Source organism: Chionomys nivalis, chromosome 13, assembly GCF_950005125.1.
Source record: "Chionomys nivalis chromosome 13, mChiNiv1.1, whole genome shotgun sequence".
NCBI classification, from domain to species: Eukaryota; Metazoa; Chordata; class Mammalia; order Rodentia; family Cricetidae; genus Chionomys; species Chionomys nivalis.
The window spans coordinates 16687472-16709377 of record NC_080098.1 but is presented as its reverse complement, the minus strand read 5'-3'; the positions used below and the strand labels follow the sequence as shown (position 1 = coordinate 16709377).

The 21906-nt window shown below is 38.0% G+C and overlaps 1 protein-coding gene across 2 annotated transcripts in view; it reads left to right on the top strand.

Moving 5' to 3' along the window:
* Slc39a12 (solute carrier family 39 member 12) overlaps positions 1–21906 on the top strand; it is a 91116-nt gene that overhangs the window by 16041 nt on the left and 53169 nt on the right. For both annotated transcript variants that reach the window (XM_057787450.1, XM_057787449.1), the window contains exons 5-6: positions 6125–6294; positions 12347–12521. In XM_057787450.1, coding sequence (XP_057643433.1) covers positions 6125–6294; positions 12347–12521 — 345 coding nt within the window. The remainder of the gene's footprint in view (positions 1–6124; positions 6295–12346; positions 12522–21906) is intronic.

Below are 21906 nucleotides of genomic sequence, written 5' to 3'. Positions count from 1 at the left end.
AAGACAATGATCTTCAACTGTAAACAATGTCATAGTATCAGAGGTAGAAATGTACGTTGTAATATGGTAGATGTATCAATACAATATAGACAAAGTTATAAGCATATTCATACAAAAATAGAGGTAGGAACACTCACATTCAATATTCAATATATCAATATACAAGAAATAGTACCAATACAATTTTCTATAAACAGTACTTCACAAATACCAATTATCCCATAAAACCAGTTAATCCCCCTTCTTCTTCTTTCTTCTTCTTCTTCTTCTTCTTCTTCTTCTTCTTCTTCTTCTTCTTCTTCTTCTTCTTCTTCTTCTTCTTCTTCTTCTTCTTCTTCTTCTTCTTCTTCTTCTTCTGTCTTCTTTTTAAAATACCCCTAATTCAGCCGGGTGGTGGTGGCGCACGCCTTTAATCCCAGCACTTGGGAGGCAGAGGCAGGCAGATCTCTGTGAGTTCGAGACCAGCCTGGTCTACAAGAGCTAGTTCCAGGACAGGCTCCAAAACCACAGAGAAACCCTGTCTCAAAAAACCAAAAAAAAAAAAAATACCCCTAATTTTATAAAAATATCGCCCCATCCCCTCAACCCTAAACCAACCACTAAAAGATGTCCCTAACCCTGAGGGCAAACTCTGTTGGGAGAGGGGATGTCGTCCTCTAAGATTGCTTCTAGCTGACATGGGGGCGACGTTCTTTTTAGGGGGTCCTGTGAAAGCAAATGATGGTAAAATTCCCAATTTAACCTTTGACCTAAGAAAATTGTAACTAGTCTCAGAGCGTTTTGAGAAGGTCCGGCCAGAGTGTTGTCAAAAATGTGCACCATTCGAAATTGTCTCGTGTAGTTGGTACCAAAAAATAGGTCTAATATTAGTGCTTTAAAAAAAAAATTCATGATGTCATAAAAACCAGATTGAGTTGATGTCTTGGGGTCCCATCTTCATCCTGGAAACTTCAAAGATTACTGTAGGAAAATTTGTTGCTTGTTATGGGAAATTTAAACATTAACAACAAGGACATATACTGACATATAAAGAAAGACACAGATATGAGGAAAGGCAAAGAAAGTTTAAGACATATATATATATATATATATATATATATATATATATATATATAAATTAATACTTACAGAACATGTCCCTCCATCGGTAATTAAATATTCAGGGTCCCTTAAATTCTTTGAAGATGGGTATTTTCCTGCGGAGATAAGAAGAGAACCCTGCCCCCAACCTATCTGTATTACTTACCAGTAGTATGATCACCATCCATGTGATTGAATTGTTATTTATCTTTCCCAAGTGGCTTCTCTTCATCGAAATGAACCTTTATTAATTTTGACGGTATCCACAATTTTTCCTCACCTGTGGAGACAAGAGCAAATCCCCTTCCCCAACTGAGGTCAGCACATCCTTGAAATAAACTGGTTGATTTAGTTCAGTAGACTTTTCCATTATCCAATGTCTTTCTGCAGCCGATGTTCCCTTCTCATTAGCATTGAGAAAATTCAAAGTTAACAAAGCATTATGTAACCTATTTCTGGTGGTGTTTTCCACCCCTTTCTGTTTGTTCAACATCCAGTTCTGCCAGCACCATTTGTTGAAGATGGAGGCAGGCAGGGCAGGTCCAGGAGAGCACAGCAGACCCTGCAGCCCCAGCAGCAGGGGCCAATGCTCCCTCATGGGGACCTTGAGGCCTGTCTGCTAGTCAGGCACTCACTGCTCTGGGTGGGTAGCCTTAGTGTAGGAGCAGGAAGCTGATCCTCAGCAAAGGACCTTGCAGACAAGGCAGGCTTGGGGGGGGGGGCGCGTGTGTGTCTTGAGATGTCCTCTTGATGGATTTTTCCTGTAACTGATACAAAATGTTCGTCTTTTGATTGATTTTAGTTTGAAGTGTATTTTGCTAGATATTAGGATGACTACACCAGCTTGCTTTTTTAGTCCATTTGATTGGAATTTTTTTTCCAACTCTTTACTCTGAGGCAATGTCTGTCATTGAGTTTGAGGTGTGTTTCTTGTATACAGCCAAAGGATGGATTCTGTTTTTGTGTCCAATCTGTTAGCTTGTGTCTTTTTATAGGTGAGTTGAGTCCATTTATTTTAAGGGATATTATTGACCAGTGATTGCTAGTTCCTGTTGTTTTCATTGTTGGTGATGGTATTGTGTGTGTTTTCCCCTTCTTTGAGATTTGCTGCTGTGAGATCATCTATTATCTGTGTTTTTGTGGATGCAGCTATCTTCCTTGGTTTAGAGTTTTCCTTCTAGTACTTTGTATAGGGCTGAGTTTGTGGCTAGGTTCAACATGATTCTGTCATGAAATATCCTGTTTTGTCCTTCTATAGTGATTGAATGTTTTGCTGGATAGAGTAGTCTAGACTGGCATCTGTGGTTTCTTAATGCCTGCATAACGCTTGACTAGACCTTCTGGCTTTCTTGTTTTCATTGAGAAATCAGGTGTCAGGTTTTATATTATTTTTTAAGACTGGAATAGACACCTTTCCTGTGGGATATTTTTTACTCCTGTAAGTGATTGAAAGGCCCATTTGGATTGACCCTGACAGGAGAGGGTGGTGATCTAGCCTTGTTCTTTGTCAGAATGCTTCCTGCCAGATGGTAAATTTAGGAGGTTTGGAGTTCATAGAATCAGTTATAGACTGTTATCAACTCATGACCTTCTCAGACCTTTGGAATGTCACACTCTTCTCCCAAGAATGACTCAGATTCATTCTTCTGGCCATGAATTAGAGTCTGTAGTTTCAGACCTTGCTCTTGGAAGCTGTTGATTATAAGTGAGGCATACACCTATGGTATCCTTCAAGTCTGATTATATCTAGCTACCTATTTCTTGATATTATAATTCTATAATGAAAATATTTCCTTCCACATTAATTTTGTTTTGCTTGGAATCTTTATATTGCATGTGTATCTGTGAGTGAAATGTGCATACATTCATGTTCACATGTGTATATACATACATGTTTTATATATATATATATATATATATATATATAAACTGGATATACATACACACACACACACACACACACATATATATATATCATGTAGAGGTCAGAGGTTGATGTTGGGTACCTTCCTTGATGACTTTCCACCTTAAATGTTGAGTCAGACTCTCTTGCTTGAACCCAATATTCACAGATTCAGCTAGTCTACTTAGCTTACTCTGGAGATTCCTTGAGTACTAGGATAATGGGTGAGCTACTACCCTGACTGGCATTTTCTTGGGTGCTGAGGATCTGAACTCTAGTCCTTATGCTTACATGCACTGAGCCATCTCTGCAGCTCTTTGCTGATGTTCTCAAAGGAAAACAACAAATTATTTTCAAGATTTTCCTGGCTTGTTTATTGATCATAACTAACATGATTAAATTGTTGAGCTCCTCTTCAAAAAAAAAAAAACACTGTCATGCATGCATACTTATATGTGTGTGTTTATATAAATACTTAGAGAAAACATGTTACATATTACATCCCATAATGAAACATATCTTTCAACTTGTTTGTGCTCGCATGTGTATTTTATTATTGTATGATATAAGTTTCCAGATACCCCTTTTTGCATTTATGTTTAGGCAGCTCACTTTCCTCCTGGCCATCTTAAATGAGGTTTTCTTTTATGTATCTTCTGGTTGGTTCTTATATAAGTGAGAGCTACTGACTTTTATAGATTAACTTTAAAACCTGCTCCATTAAGACTATTGTTTTACAGTTGCTTTTCTGAGGAGTGTCAGATATATATTTGCATCATTTCCAAGTAGTTATGGCTTTGTCTCTTTCCAGTTTCTGTAATTTTGCTTGCTCTCTTACATACCTGCTTTAGTTAATAACTGAAATACAGTATTAAGTAGTATTGTGGGTGAGTTGTGTTCCTATGGTTCTGAGTTTGAAAAAAAAGAATGCAGTGTGTTCTCATTAGATATATATTTATAAATATAACTACAGAATTTCTTTCATTAACGTACAATTTCATGTTTCTAAAGCTCTCCATTCCCTATAATAAAGTTGAATAACCTGGAAATTTTACCAAAAGAAAACTTTGAGTCATTTCTTTACAGTCGGAAGAATTTCATTCTAGTATTGCCAAGATGGCTCAGTGGTAAATAGGTCTTGCTTGTTTTTCAGAAGACTGAAATTCTGACCCCAGCATCCATATCAGGAGGCTTGCAGCTTGCCTGAAAACCCAGCTCCAGGCAACCCAGTGCCCTCTTCTGGCCTCTGTAGGCAACTATATACACATATTCATACTTAGACACACAAACACATATATGCGTATAAATATAAACAAAATCACATTTAATTCTGTATTTCTTGTCATATATGGATATTAATAAAAAGTTCTATCATTCACTGTTTACCAGGATTTTTTTTTTCTAATTCATTGTGAGGGACTGTTTTGCTGGATATAAAACCATTGTTTGACAACTGATTCTTTCAGTTCTTTGAATATGTCATCCTACTATTGTCCAGATAGAAAGTCAGCCATCTGCTGCCACACATATATGAATCATTTTAGCTCAATGAAAATACAAGATTTTCATCAGTTTGACTATAATGAGTCTGAGCATGAATGTTGGCTTATTTAAATTGGTTGGTGTTTAATAAGTTTCCTGAAATGCTAATGAAGATTCTTATAACACACTTGAGAAGTTCTTGGCCATTCTTTTCATCAGGTTTTTCATTATCCTTTGTCTCTCTTCCTGTGGCTGTCAATTCATATCTGTTGATAATAACAGTTCTCTGAAATTTATTCCAGTTTTTCTTTCTCTATTCTTCAGGAAGGATTATTTCTGTTATCACTATAAATGGTCAGTGATTTTTTTACCTTCTGCTTTCTCACATATATCATTTAGTGCTTTTTGTAATTGTTTATCTTAAAACTATATATTTGGAACTTTATATATAATTTTTGTCTATTTATTAAAAAATTCTTTTACTTATTACCATTCTTCACTTTTATTATTTAATTATGATTTTCTTTAGTTCCTTAAACATACTTTTGCTAACTTCCTTGAAGACTTTGAAACTAAATCCAACATCTGGGACTACCTGCAGATGTATTTATCATTTGCTATTTCTCCTTAATACCAGTCACTCTTTTGCAGTTATCTTGAAAGCTCATATTATTTTTTTGTTGCTGAAAATTGGTCATTTACAATAAAATTGCTCAGTATATTTTTATATAACTAATTATACTGTTTAGGAATATTACAAAGGTATTTTATTCACAGATAGGAAGAGTAATGCCACATAGACTGACTACTTTATTTAATCATTCTTTGTATAAATAATTTTAAAAGTGTAGAAATGAATTGATGGAAATGAACTGCAATACATGTGTGACATCAAAAGCAGAATTTAAAAATATATATAATCTAGTGAACCTCTCTAACCTTAGCTTGATTTCATTTATTTTCTTTGTTCTGCCTATACCTCTAAAAGGAATGTATTTTGATTGGTTCATATACAATAAAGAAATATACAATCTGATGAGGCTGTAGAGTACCTTCAGGGTGTAAATGTTCTGAAGATGAGGCCAGTTTCTACTTTACATTTTTTATTTGAGTTTTTATTACATTGTAGTTATTTTACATGTATGTATGTATGTATGAATTATATGAGTATGTTTACATGTATATGGTTGTGCACATGAGTGTGCCACACTTCATAAATGAAGGTCACAGGAAATCTTTCTAGAGTTGGTTCTCTCTTTTCACATGTGGGACCCAGGAATCAAACTGAATTATTAGGCTTGGCAGCAAATGTCTTTATCTCTGAGCCATCCCTCTCTCCCCTTCATTATATGATTTATAGCAAATAAAACACACGTCTCAATGAAATGTATGTTCTCTGAATGCTCACTTTTGTTGTTTCTAGGGTATAAAAATGTAGGATTATTCTGGGATGATTCATTCTTCATCCAAGTTTAATCGAAGGTCTTTAGAGGGAATCAGCACTCACACGAAGTATAAATAGTCTTTAGCTTTGTTCCATTATAACCATAAACCAAGTTTACTTTGTAAAAAGTCTGAACTGTGGACTTGGAACTTGTGACCACTCAAAATGTGATCTGTCTATTCCATGTGACACCAGATTTTATCTGAAATTTCTAGAACTAGAACAACTCCTCAACACACTCTCAACCAGAAGGGCCTGTGCCAAAAAGGATGCCCTCCATCAACACCAAAGGAAAGAAAACATGACAATACACAGTTGGGGAGATCCTAAGACATCTATAGCAATGGAGAAAGAGTCTGATGACCGTTCTGTTTCCTGGGATCAGGTATTTTCATTTTTTATGTTATCATTCTTTATTGCTAAATAAAGTTGATAGTTCTGTCAGAATTATTAAAATCTTATGAAAATAATAAACATTTTTCTTCATAATATGCTTATAATTTTCTTTTTCTGTACATGGATCTCCAAAGACATAGAAATAGAGCTAAAATATTTAGAGTTTCTCTTACATCCACATTAGACATATGAATAATTAATTTAGAAAAGATACACTAAGCATTTATTATGAGCTAGTAGTTACCTTGGCATAAAAAAAATGCCATAATGGGTGAAGATAGGCTTAGCCCTTATAAATCATACAAATCAGTGGAAGATTTAAATATTACATAAGTAAAAATAATGATAAGCAGTCTAAATTTAAGATGGATTAGGACAAGATTCCTTTGTGCTTTGACTAATGGAAGCATATGTGTATAATAGATTGGTCCTTTCACATAGTTCTGGGGTTTGAACCTAGGCCTAGGTAAATACATTCCTTGAACTACATCCTTAGCCCTATTAAAATATTTAACTTTTTCCTTGACATGTGTGTGCATGCATGCTTGTGTGTACACGTGTGTACCCATGTGTGTAGAGGCCTTCTGATTGATTGCCGCTTTATATATTGGCACAGGGTCTTTGATTTGAATGCAGAACTCACCAATTCTGCCAGTCTAGCAAACCAGTTTGATCTTGGACTGCCGTCTGTTCTTGCAGTACGCTGAGAGTACAAGTGGGTTGCCACAGCTGCTCAGATTTTATGTGTGTTCTGGGGATCCAAACTCTGATGTTTACACTTGACATGGTATCCACTTAGTATGCTGGGCCCTCTCTCCAACCCCCAATTTTTGTTTTGAGTGTCAGAGTGTCACTAATTTCTCCAGTCTGGTCTGAACTCTTTATCTAGTTCTGAAAGGCCTTGCCCTTGCAAGGCTCCTGTCACTGCCTCCTTAGTAACTAGGATCAAAGGCATTACTGCTCTTTGTGGTGACATGCCATGGTCAGCTCACAACTCTTTTTTCATTTTTTGTTGATTTTATTGAGCTATACATTTTTCTTTGCTCCCGTCTCTTCCTCTCCCCTCTCCTTCAACCCTCTCCCATCATCCCAATGCTCGCAATTTACATAGGAGATCTTGTCTTTTGCTATTTCCCATGTAGATTAGATATGTCTCTCTTAGGGTCTTCTTTGTTGTCTAGGTTCTCTAGGATTGTGAATTGTAGGCTGGTTTACTTTGATTTATGTCTAGAAGCCACTTTTGAGTGAGTGCATATAATATTTGTCTTTCTGGGTCTGGATTACCTCACTCAATATGTTTTCTAGATCCATCCATTTGCCTGCAAATTTTAAGATGTCCTTTTTTCTGCTATGTAGTACTCCACTGTGTAAATGTACCACATTTTCCTCATCCAGTCTTTGGTTGAGGGGCATTTAGGTTGTTTCCAGGCTCTGGCTATGGCAAGCAATGCTGCTATGAACATAGTTGAGCACATGCCCTTGTGGTACGGGTGAGCATTTTGGGGGCATATACCCAAAAGTGGTATTTCTGGGTCTTGAAGAAGGTTATTTCCTAATTTTCTGAGAAATCGCAATACTGATATCCAAAAGGGGCTGTACCATTCCAACCAGCAATGGAGGAGTGTTCTCTTTACCTTACATTGTCTCCAGCAGAAGGTATCATCAGTATTTTTGATGCTGGCCATTCTTAAAGGTGTAAAGTGGAATCTCAGAGTTATTTTGATTTACATTTCTCTGATGGCCAAGGATGTTGAGCATTTCCTTAAGTGTCTTTCAGCCATTTTAGATTCCTCTGTTGAGAGTTCTCTGTTTAGGTCTGTACCCCATTTTTTAATTGGATTATTTGTTCTTTTGATGACTAATGTCTTGAGCTCTTTGTATATTTTGGAGAGCAGACCTCTGTCTGATGTGGGGTTGGTAAAGGTCTTTTCCCATTCTGTAGGCTGCCATTTTGTCTTTTTGACCATGTCCTCTGTTTTACAGAAGATTTTCAGTTTCAGGAGGTCTTATTTATTAATTTTTTCTCTCAGTGTCTGTGCTACTGGGGTTATATTTAAGAAGTAGTCTCCTGTGCCAATGTATTCAAGTGTACTTCCCACTTTCTCTTTTATAAGGTTCAGTGTGGCTCGCTTTATGTTGAGGTCTTTGATTCATTTGGACATGGTGACAGATAGGGACCTATTTTCGTATTTCTACATATTGATATCCAGTTTTGCAAGCACCATTTGTTGAATATGCTTTCATTTTTCAATTTTATATTTTTTGCTTCTTTGTCAAATCAGGTGTTTGTAGGTCTGTGGTCTGATATCTGTATCTTCAATTTGATTCCTGTCTGTTTTTATGGTGATACCAGACTGTTTTCAGTATTGTAGCTCTTTAGTAGAGTTTGAAGTCAGGGATTGTGATATTTCCACTTCATTTATGGTACGGGATTGTTTTGGCTATTCTTGATTTTTTTGCTTTTCCATACGAAGTTGAGTACTGTTTTTTCAAGGTCTGTGAAGAATTTTGCTGGGATTTTGATGGGCATTGGCTGCTCTGTTATTTCCCAGCTGCTCAGACCTGAATAACTACACAGAAACAGTGTTAATTACAACACTGCTTTACCTAGTACCTTAGGATTCTTATTAACTAAGTCTTACATCTTAAATTAACTCATTTCTATTATTCTGTGTATTGCCACAAGATTGTGGCTTACCAGGTAAAATTCTGGTGTCTGTCTCATTCGACAGCTACATGACATCTCTTTGACACTTATTCTCTCTCTATGTCTCTTCCAGCCTGATTATATTCTGCCCTGCCATAGGCTGAAGAAGCTTCTTTATTAACCAATGGTAATAAAACATATTCACAACATACAGAGGGGAATCCCACATCATTTTCCTTTATGAATTGACATGATTGGTGGTGTCTCTTCTTAGCAATAGAGACCCTAAGCAAGACACTCTTAAAAGCTACTTCTGTGTCAGTGTAACACAGCACTGGTCCCCAACCAGAACAATAGGACCAGCTCTACTTCCTTGCAAATGGTCATCAGCACTATTGATCATTACTTTTGGCATTCTCACATAGAATGGGATTGTTTGGAGGGTCACTGGGCCCTCACCTGAATGTCTAGCCACTCTTCCCAGGCATCTGTATGCTATGTTTCCGTAACTGGAGGTGTTCTGTGGCTTGGGGAAGGGGATAAAGCAAATAGGCTTAGAAAGACTAGAAGAAAGGCAAGGGCACTCCATCTAGTTATCATGGGATAGCCATCGTCCAGGCAAGGTGCTATCATAGCCTTTTCCAAATCTTCTGACTTGTCACCATTTATTGTTTGTATTGTAGTGCATATCAATGCCCAAGTCACCTAAAACTGTACCTGAATATTGTTCTCGTCTATGGACTTTAACTAGCTTTTCTTTCATTTGATACTATATTCTGGGATCTAAAGTATGCTTTTCAGGAAACCGAGGAACATATGCCATTATTAAATCTCAGTGTTCTTGCAGCTGGGCTTTAGACACTGTGGCACCACTCTTTTTTATGAAATGATGTATCAACTCAATACACGGTGTTGGTTTTCCTGCTTTTAGCCACACAGTGATCCCTCCTTATCTTTCAGAGGTCCTTGCATCCTCTCTTAGCTTTTCATTCAGGTTCCCAATTCAGGCACCACTTGTTGACTTCACGGACCTAAGTAGATCTGTCTGTGAGACCAGGGATTTGAAGACCTTAAAGAATGGGATGGAATATAGTCTAATGCTTCAGACGATGACTTCAGTTTCAGTGTACTGAATACACTAATGTAACAATGAAATAAATGAGCCAAGAAGGTTGATTGAGTTTAGAAAAACATGATCAGAAAAACATGTAAATGTCAATAAGCACATATTAAATAATAACAGAGCAGCCCTTTCTCAGAACATTCTCAGGATTGATCAATTTAAACACATCTGTCTGGCTCATACTAGAGATTATTCTGGGAAAGCATGAATGCAAGGCAGAGGCCATATCCAGATTTAGGGTACTCTGAGAACAGCATTAAGCACATCCTTTCACCAGATTAGATTCTAGAGTTGTGTTCTGACATCCAACATGAATAAACATGTTTTATAAATTGAATGCAAATACTTGTCACAGGAGGCATGGAATCACATCCAAAAACAATCCAGGGAACAGAATGCACTGAGGTAAAAGGCCCTCTGCCTTTTTTCCTGGAGCCTCTCTCACAGTCCCCAAAGCATTGCTCACCATGTGTCATCCGCTTTACTAAAAGGTCACTTTAGAGTGGGCACTTACATGGCTATGTGTTTATAGACTAGGACCATACTGGGAAAAGAGATACACACACACAGACACACAGACACAGACACACAGACACACACAGACACACACACAGAAGCATAAAGAAGATTCCTGGCATCCAGGGGCAGGCATGTGTGTACATCCTAAAATTTTAGCATGTAGGGACAGGCATGTATGTGCTTCTTTGGTTCTGATTTTTCAGTTTAGATTTTGGATTTTTCTTTACACTCTTTACAGGTTTTCTCTTTGTATGCATATGTGATATTTTGTCTCATTCTATTGTAGACTCCTCTTGGTTTTCTTGTTTGTGTGGCTTTTCTTCCATGAAACCAAATATTTCCTGGCCATAGTAAAACTTTATTACCCACAAAGTCACCAGTAAAGATTTTGATATGGGGAGAAAAGCACTGTTTCTTCATAATTTTTTTATTAACATGCTTTTACTGAAAACTTCTTATATCCTACACCATAGAAAAATCAGTCCAGACTTGTAAATCATTGATTTGCTTCCCTAAAAATCCTGTACTGGTTGTAATTAAAGTTCACAAGGGCACTGGTTTGTTATTTGAATAAAAGTTACTCATATCATAACTATATTCTATCCTCATTAAAAGTTTTAGGGCATGAGAAGATGTACTATTGTGTAACATACTTATCCCACAAATCTGTGGACTCTTGCTCAGATACCCAGAACACATGTAAAGCCTGTCAGCATGGTAACCCATCTGCAGTGTTGGAGAGATGGAGGTGAGGGATTCCCTGGCTAAGCTGTCTGCTAGACTAACTAAAATGAGGAGTTCAAGGTCAAAGAGAGATGAGAGACCCTGACTCAGTACTAAAGGAGAGCAATAGAGAAAAATACCCAATGTCAGCCTCAGGCATCCACATGTGCATGCATACAACATGTATATGATCCCACATATGTACAGTGTCCACACATTTAAACACAAATACATTCATGCACAGCACACACACACACACACACACACACATATATATAGACGCCCCAACTTTTTAAGTTGTGATTTTTGATGCATACAACCCTAGTTTTTACTTTTAAAGTGGACAAACGCCTTAAGACAGATTTTAAAGGCATGTTGCATTTATTTGAGTTTTGTCTAAGCATGCCTATGTAACATTAAAAAAAATCCATAAAATTGTAGATAAGCCAGGTAAGGTCAAACAAAAATTAACTGTTATTGCTACTATTTTTTGTAGAGAATGTTAACAGAGGTAGGTTACCCTACTATTTAAGATGCATAATTGCATTCCCTTCTAAATTTAAATTTTCATTTCTTTTGAAAAAAGAAAGCCTATTTCTGGCTCAGGCTTGTTAAGTTGGATGGTACCAAAGCCAGAGATTTCATTACTACCAGGCTCCTTTCCATCATGCAAAGTCACAGGTTTACACATATAAAGCTCCCCCCATTTTTCAGTAGGAGAAAACTATGAAAACTTGTGAGGGATCACTGGTTAGAACACCATACAACACGGTGAAAATCAGTCTCTAGTTACCAGAAAGAAAAGATATATGCCAGCAATATGAAATGATTCTCAGAATAAAATAAAGGTACTTCAGATTTTTAAATAAACCTTGGAAGGTAGCAAAGAGTTAACAATGCAAATGTAGCAAGGAAAATCGCAATAATGTATCCATGAACTGTTGCGGTCCTGTGCAGTTTGGGCTCCTTGAGTGGCTGTTGTGCCTGATTGAAGGCTAAGGTTTGTAACTGCGTGTTTTCTTCATACAGGCTTGCTTCTCTGCTAGGCAGCTGGTGGAGATATTTCTACAGAACCATAGTAGTCCATCGATTTCTAAGGAGGACTTTAAGCAGCTGAGTCCAGGGATTGTCCAGCAACTACTCAGCTGCTCTTGCCAAACGCCCAAGGACCAGCAAGAAAAGCCCCCACCCACCACTCTGGAGAGTAAGTCTGGGTTCCTCACCAGTGTGCGGAGTGCATGTGGTAATAGCAGGAAATGCAGAACACTTACTGGGTAGAAGGAGCGGTCATAAGCACTATGCATTTTCCAAATTATTTAGTCCTCTATATAGTGAGGAGGGACGATTACTTTCTCATTTTACATATGAAGAAGCACAGATATGCATATGGTAGGCCACAGCTTAGAAATTACACACATGATGACTTTGGAAGTCAAACCTGAGCAAGTCAGTCCTGGAGTCCTTGATTCTGTTTGCTCTGACGTTTTCCAGTGAATTTTTTTTTTTTTTGTCACCTTTGAGACAGAGTTTTTCTTTGTAACCCAGGTGAGATTCCCCCTGCTTTGTTCTCCCAAATGCTTGCTGGAAATATGGATATGTACCAACATGTGAAATTGTTTTCAAAGAATATTTGATAATTTGTATGTAATTCATGTAAAATGTTTCTGTCCTTCATATTTGACTAAATCGTGAAACAACTTAAAATTCTTCAATTCTTAAGTGGCCTGAAGAAAGATGAACCAGTAAAGTGCTTACTAGGGAAGCAAGGGAACCTGACTTGGGTTCCTAGCACCCAAGCAAAAAAGCTGGTGTAGTGGCATGTGTCTGCAGCCTCAGTTCTGGGGAAGCAGAGACATGAATATCCCAGGGGCTTGTAATCTAGGCAGATTAATAAATTCTAGGTTCAGCGAGAAACCCTGCTTTAAAAAATAATGCAGAGCAATTGAGGAAGACACTGTGTTGATACCAGCCTCCACATTCATGAATGTGTATACACACACACATACACACACCGCTCCATTGTTCCTTCATAGTTGAGAAGTGGCAGGATAAAAGAGAAAGCATATCACTATTGGAATCGGCAATGTATACCTGAGACAATTCCTTTATTCTCAGGAACTGGGTGATCTTAAGCAATTTCTACTTCCACTTCTCGGGATTGGCTCTTTTCAACTCGCTGGGAAGTAGGTGATACCTTACAGGGCTTTCGGCAATTCACACGTCCTGAAACCTGTGAAACATGAGGGCATATTGGGGTAAATAAAGGCACATGAGCTGGTCTGCGTTGGAGGTGCCCAATCCAGGGAGATGGCAGCCTTCTAGGAATGGTTGGTGGCCTTAGCAGTGCAGGGATCAATAACTACACTCTCCTGGATCCCACTGAGTTACTATAGCAATGACTCATTGATTTTTATAGGGAACCAACAGGTTCAGATTGGATAGTTAAAAAATGTGTGAAATACATTGAAGTGCTATATGTTTATGATCTTTCCCCGAAATGGTGACGGAGAATAGTTATAATATAGTGAAAAATATAAACCTTCAATCACTTTCATTAAGATGATCATACATTTGATATATATGAATATATATGGGAATACATATTTAGAAAATGGTCTCTGTGATAGACTGTAATGCCCACAATTTAAAAATTTAATTATTCAACTACTCATCTGTAAGCTTCAATGGATTCTTGAGAAGTAGTAGTTCATTTTGAAGGTTTATTGTGAACAAAAGTATGGTATGTTTAAATACCTAAAACTTCATAGTTACTAGGAGGAAAAACACTTCATGAAGGTGAGAAGCCCAGAAACTCGACATGTGTACTCACTGATGCTCCACAAGTGATGGGGACAGTAGTGTAATACTTATGAGCATGGTGTGCTGTTCATACTCCCACCACCTGGCAGGGTGCTTGGCGTATACAAACCCCTTAGAGAAAAGCTGTTTGAACCTAAGATCTATGAAAAATAAGGTGAATGATTTATGCTCTTTTTTTGAACTTCTAGACTCTTCTAGGGAAATCTTCTTTAAAAATATACCATTGATAGCATACAGTAAAGAACACATTTTAATAGCTGTCTCTGCAATTTAAAATGTGGCATTATGTGATTAACGAAGGCTTTAAAACCTAGAGCAATGTAAGATGCTGAATGAAAGTGGGAGAGACACAGGGAGACATTAATAAGGAAACAGAGTTCAGTGGATTTTAACTTATGCCTTAAGTGCCAACCTCATTTCTAGGATGGACACACATGACCGTGTTCAGATAAAATTTCAGACCTGCTTTAAGTGACTGCTCAGGCAAGGCCAATCATTTAGTGTGTAGTTCAAGTTCTGTCACAATGGGAAATGTTGAGACAGAAACTCTTGTTAAATTATCAGTCACCAATCAAGATGCCATGCTTGGCCTGGGACTGAGGACACCAGCAACCCTTTCACAACACATCAGAAAGTTTATCATTTCTGAGATATCCCACCTGCAAGAAAGAAGGCAAAATCTAATTCACTGAGGACCTAAACAGACTTTAAAAGCTCCAAAGTTATGGAAATATCCATTTTCCCTGCAGCATCGCTTTGTTGCAGCCCACAGGACAAAGAGAAGAACAGGGGGATAGGGTGTGAGATTTGTCCAGACTCTAACGCGCCCTGTGAGGTTTTCTTGACACTTTATGGTCTTTCTAAGGTACTGTTAGAAACCTTGAGTTGAGCATGTTGAAATTCTAATAACTTTATGTATTTAGGTGAGAACCATGGCACTTGTGAATAAAGTCCAACTGGGAATAGATGGGCTATGAAAATCTTCAAAGATGTTTTAATAGCATGGGAATCCTTGTGTTCTTAATAAATTAGAAAGAAATAAAACAGCTGTGTAGGTATATGACCATCCCAGCCATCCTTAAAGTTATTAAAATTAATTGTTGTAAAATATGCACATCATAAAATTTATCTTCACTCCTTTCTACAGATACAGAGGAAGAGAGCCAGGCCCCGTGAGTTCTCAGCACACACTGTACCATTTGGCCTGTACTCTGGCTCCTAACTGCTTTGCTTTGTATAACTCAGCAGTGCTCTGTATATTCACATAACTATGAAACAACTAAGTTTTTGTATTTCCAAATCAAGAAAACCAGCTCTTCATAGTCCCTTAGGCCACTATGGGGAGGCTCCACATTGAAGAGGTAGCAGAGGAGGTGAGAAGATTGATAACTGACAATTTCTTTCCTCTTCTTGGTACAGTACCAACTCCCTTGATCCTGGTAAAATGAGAACTAGAAATAAATAAAGCTCCCTCTTAAAAATTCAAGCTTATTGCGGTGTACCCCTTTGCATCATTAAAATGATCTGATGTGAAGGGTGAGCCTTCTAGAAAACCTGAGTGCGATAGGAAAGGAACATTACTTTCTTAATAAATTTATATTTGTTCTTTGGCAATTTGATGCTTATGTAGAATGTATTTTGTTTATAGCTACCTCTAATTCTCCTCTTCCACTAACCTGAATCCCCAACACATCCCCCAACTTCCTGTTCTCTTCTTTAAAAAAATAAAAACAATAACAAACAAACAAACAAATTAACCAGGGAGTCAAGTTAGTGGTGCCCACATGCTGATGAGCCATTCAGCTGAGCTTGGGAAACCTACCAGCAGTCACATCCCTGAAAGATATGACTACCTCTCCATCCCCTCAGCTAGGAGTGGGGCCTCATGGTGGCCTCCCACAAGATTCTTCTAATATAATAAACTTGAAGAAAATATTTTCTTTGAGACTACAGTTGAGGGGGTAGAGATAGCTAGGCAGGAAGGACCATGCACAGCTTTTAGAGAGGACCCAGATTTGGTTCCTCACATTCATGTCAAATGACTTACAACTACCTGTAAATCCAGCTCCAGATAATCTAACACGTTTGGCCTCTGTAGGCACCTACACAGTGACATGCACAAGCATAGATGTAGTCACAGGTTGCTTGTTCATTTCTTGGCCACCCAGACCCAAAATAATAATACAGAAACTATAATAATTGCAACACTGCTTGGTCTGCTACTTAGGCATCTTATTAACTAACTCTAACATCTTAAGTTAACCCATTTCTATTATTTTGTGTATTGCCACAAGGCTGTGGCTTACCAGGTATAATTCCGGTGTCTGTCTCCTTCAGCAGCTACATGGCGGTGGCTACATGGCATCTCCTTGACTGCACCTACTGTCTCTCTATATATATCTTCCAGCCTGACTATATTCTGCCCTGCTGTAGGCCCAAGTCAGATTCTTTATTAACCAAAGGTAATAAAACATATTCAATGCATTTAGAAGGGAATCCCACATCACCTTCCTTTTTCTGCCTAAAAAAAGGTTTTAACTTTAACATAGTAAAATTACATACAGCGAAACAGTTATCAAGCAAGAATTATAGTTACAATATTTAGTACATTTACATTTCACAAATTAAGAAAAATATACTATCATCTATCATGTCTTTATGAGTTTTCTGTTGAATCTATCTTTTATAATTATAACTACTTTTCTTCAACTCCATCAAAGACTCCAGAAGGATATAGTATTACCTAAGTAAACAGGAAGTGCATTGTAAGCAACTTCCAAAATTCTAGAATTGACAGAGACATCTCACTGCCTGGAGATCACCCAAGTTCTTTTGCAACATAAGGGCATCCATCTTTAGCCTACAGGCCCATAGTATCTGGCAGACTCTTCCATGAAGCAGGAAATTTCAAAGACAGTTCTGCCTATATTGGCAGTTTGTCAATCACTTTCTTCTGATTCCTGCAGAATGTCTGGCAGACTCTTTCATGAAACAGGAACCCAGAAGGGCTGTCTAACCTTCTTTAAGCAAATTCAGCAGTCATTTTTCTGTGGGTTCTGCATGTCCACTTTATATAGCATATTATCCATCAGTCCAGACAAGAGAAGTTTCTTGCCCAAATGGCTAACATACTCCATAAGAAGTATATTATGAAGTCTCTTTCATGCCCATCATCCTCTTGAAGTACATTGGTGCTGTCAGGTGCAGATGTGTCTCATTGTCATGAAAAATCCTAAGTTCTTAAAACATTTTAGATGCCATATTCTGTAAGTCTTTGAAATGTTTGAAGAATATCTATCCAACTGAAATATATCTCTGTGCATCTAGAAAACCTAACATGACTACAAGCTTGACTATTATAGATTACTATCTATTAACCTGTATTTAAAATTATACATCAGATTTTTTTAATGAGCTGCACAAACACAATACCTTAAACAAGAGCAGGAATACATGTAACAAAATTGACCTTAAATTTGTATCAAGAGACCGAAATCCATAACAATGCAAAGTATTTATCTCTATTTCATATCCCCTTTAAATGAAAAAAAAAACATTTATAAATAATATTTGAGAATTTGGGCATAGTTTTTCTAAACTGCTTCCTGCTTTTTGTGAGGCAAGTATTTTGGGGGGTTCATGGAGACCATTCAGGAGGTCTTGGTCCATCAAACCACATTAGTCTGGAAGGAGTCCACAGGTTCTCAACCTCTGTGGAAACAAAAGCAAAGCCTCTTTACCAAAGCAGCATATCCTTATGACTGTCTGTACTCTTTTATGTTACTTTTCTGTCTCTTTAAAAACTTTGTTTTATTTTTAAAAACTTTCTTTTCATAGCTGCCCATATTTTTTTCTTTTCTTTCCCAAGTCTATGTACATTATCCAACACTGTGATCCATTCTGAGGTCTTTTTCATCTGAATCTGTCTTTATTGCATATGTGCATAACTGTAATTACTTTCTGACCAAGAATGATTTTTTTAAATGCTAAACAGGCATGGCTATGACCAACTCCATTTCCCTGTCTCCTTGCTCTGCACAGTCCAATATGGCAGAGGCATGTTCACTGCCTTTGAGCCATGAGCACACTGCCCCAGCTCCATGGTCACAGCAGATCTATATCACCGTTAAGCAATTTGTAACATGCTGTTAACAGACCCCATTTAAGTGCTCAGCCTCCTTAAAGAGCTAAAGCTGTTTGTACAACTAGCATAAACTAGGAAGCCCTCTCCTAAGGAAGCCTTGCAGCCTTTGCTGCCAATGCTGAGTCAGGAAGTTCTCTCTTAAAGGAGCCGCCACACCTCTGCCCAATGTCAGCAAACAGAGCCCATCCAAAAAAAAAAAAATGCAGTTACCAAGAAGCTGTGCTAAACTCTGTGTTTTGTGTGTTTGTGTCTAAAATTTCTTTTTAACCTCTCTCAGGTTTTACGTGTATGTAATCATCCCACTTTGGGTGCCATTTTGTAATCAGAGACTCCTTGTTCATTTCCCAGCTGCCCATACCCAAAATAACAACACAGAAACTTTATTAATTGCAACACTGCATGGCTTATTAGCTTAGACTTCTTATTAGCTAACTCTTACTTCTTAAATTAACCAATTTCTATTCTGTGTATTGCCACAAGGCTGTGACTAAAGTAAAGGATAAAGTTCCAGCATCTGTCTCATTTAGCGGTTACATGGTGGCTGCTACATGGCATCTCCTCAACTGCACCTACTCTCTATATCTCTTCCAGCCTGGCTATATTCTGCCCTGCTATAAGCCCAAAGCAGATTCTTTATTAACCAATGGTGATAAAACATATTCACAGCATACAGAAGGGAATCCCATATCACATAGACACTTTGTATCTATGTGCCTCACTTCCCTAAGTGGTGGGGTTTGATAGGTCCTCTCCCCAAGGCAGGGGTTTAATAGGTCCATATTGGCTATGATGAAAATGAAGTTTATATAGCTCATTTCCAAATGGATAATTTGGTGTACCAAATTGGCAGCGTTACATGAGCAGAACATAAGTATAACAAGTTAGCCACAATGACCTTCTGAAACAAAAACATGATTTGCAAGATGGTCCAAACAAGATGTAGTGAAACAAAGGTAGAGTTGTAAGATTGTTTTTAACCATTTGAAACAAAGACATTATTGTCATTCCTGGGTAAGGCCATTTAAAACCATTTGTCGTGAAGGTTACAAGAAGGGTAACCTTCAAGGTCCAATCCTTGAGAAACAGAGATTTAGTCATAAATAGGAATGAACCTAGTCATCTTAACTATGAGATGTTTTTTAAGCCTAAGAGGGAGGCAGGCTTGTTTTTCAACACCCTACCCCCAAGTGGAACCACACAGGTGGTGAATAAAACCTGGGACAATGAAACTCAGGGCAGTGCAATCTCTATGGGGACTGGTTAAGACTCCTTAGGGACTGACCTCTTGGCTCTTTTTCCTACACATTTAAATATAGTAGAAGTTATGACCTGAGACCTTTACAATAAGAATGTATTCTATTGGCTGATGAACAGAGTTCAGGGCTAGGGCCTAGAGGAAGGATCTGTGATTAGCACGATAGATTCTACTCTTGATCTTAGCCAAAAGGCAGAGAAGCCATTCAAGGAGAGATTCTATAGGTGGAGGAGCAGAGTACACGGGGCCTCTTTTATGGGGATGTGTTCTATTCACTGTAGGATCAGGCTCTATACAATGCTCAGGGTACTGGGGAATTCAGGTGGTGGCTGGCTCCTAATGGAATAGCAGAGAATCACCAAGTAGATGGATCAGTTTTCGCTCTGGCATTCCAGGGGACTAGGAGTCATTCACTTGTTGAAGAAAATAGGCCTGTGTGGTTGACAATCCTGGTTTCTTCAATGCTTATGCTAAGCCTTACTTTTTACACATATGTGTTCCATTAAAAACAATAAAAATAAAATCTTTAAAACTGCAATCAGTTTTAAGCATTATGATAGCTGAAGTATTCCATTTTCTTCTTGATTTTTTTTTCAAACACATATACTAATTTTTTAAAAAGAATCTTAGAATCTTACTGTATCGACTACTTTTATAGTTGCTGTGAGAAAATTCCCAAGGGTAGCAGTTTAAAGAAGAAAGAGCTTGCTTTGACTCACAGATCCATGGTGCAGGATGTCATGGAGGAGTCTGAGGGTCTGATCACATTACAGACGAAGTCAGAAAGCAGGGAGCTCAGCTCACAGTCTCCTTTTCAATCATTCTGGGATTTCATTCCATACGATGGTGCTGTCTACACTTAAGATGGATCTTTCCACCATGATTCACTTAAGCTAGAAAATCACTCAGAGTATAGTTGTCTTCTCGATGATTCAAGGTTCTACAGGTGAATAACCAATTCAAACCACCACATTTACTTTGCTGATTATTAAAACAATATTTGGAGGCCTAGATACATGAAACAAATTTTAGAGGTTATAAGAATTCTTGTAAGAGTCTAAAATATAGACTGTTAAAATGTATATTATTAATTGTTCATATTGATGGATCAGTTTTAAGCTATAAAACCATTCATTTTAGTTACTGAAAGTATCATTATTTTTTCCATGTGCAGTAGCTTTGGAAGCTTTAGGAGAAAGTTCTGCTGAAGGGTATGTTCAGTTGTTCATAAACGCTGGTCCACAATGAAGCCACACTTCATGTTCCCTCGTCACAACTTCCTTGTCTCTAAAGTGTGTAAAATGAGATAGGAGCCAGTATTGTGTCTCTCTGGGATGTTGCATTGGGCAGTAGAAGACATGCCTTTCTCAGTGGGTGGTGAAAAAACTGGGAATTTGCTTGCTTTGGAGATTTGAAATAAAATATTGGGTAACTCTGCATGAACACCCGCATCCCAGAAGAGAGAATCAGATCCTCTATTAGATCACAACAGATGGTTATGACCAGCATGTAGTTGTTGGCGATTGCATGCAGCACCTCTGGAAAAGCAACTGCTAGTGCTCCCAACTGTTGAGTCATCTACAGGATCTCCATGGCTTGAGGCAACAGCAGGATATCCAAGAGAAGTTTTGGTAAGGGTCTGGTGATGATGCTGTGCCAGAGGCCTTGAACCAGACCAATGACTCATTGCAATGAGCATTTAGTGGGTGGGGCTGATTGGACCCAAGGGTACACTGTGTGACATACTGAAGCTCCTGAAGCCATTAGGATGAATGAAGAGGTGTTGGAAAGATAGAGGAGTGAGGTGGGTTTTTTTGTTTGTTTTGTTTTTAATTAATTTGGGGGGGATTGTGCTATGGGCAGATACAGAGGGACTGGAAGGTGAGTGGAGTTGGGGTACATGATATACAGTTCCCAAAGAATCAATAAAGAGTTATGTTAAAATAAGACAAAGAAACATGGGGTAGCTTCAAAGCCACAGTGAAAACTTAGTCTTTGATGTAATGAAATAATCTGTTGACTCTTAAACAACAGAAATGTATTTCTCCCAGTTCTGAGAGGCGCAAGATCAATGTGTTGATAGATTCTGTTTAGTCGTGGTGGTGATGGGAGTCTAATTTCTGGTTCATACAATGGGACCGCCTCACTGTCTCCCCCTGCTGGAAGTTCGTTATAAAGCACTTTCCTCACTCTCTTGGACAGAGCCCTCATGACTTAATGACCTCCCAAAGGCGCCTCACTTTCTTCAAACTGTCACCTTTGGGGGATGGGCTGGGGGTGGGGCAATAAACATTTAGGCCACAGCAAATCATAGATGATCCCAGAAGTTCACTCTTTACCTGAAAAAGAAAGTAATCCTTTACCCCACAC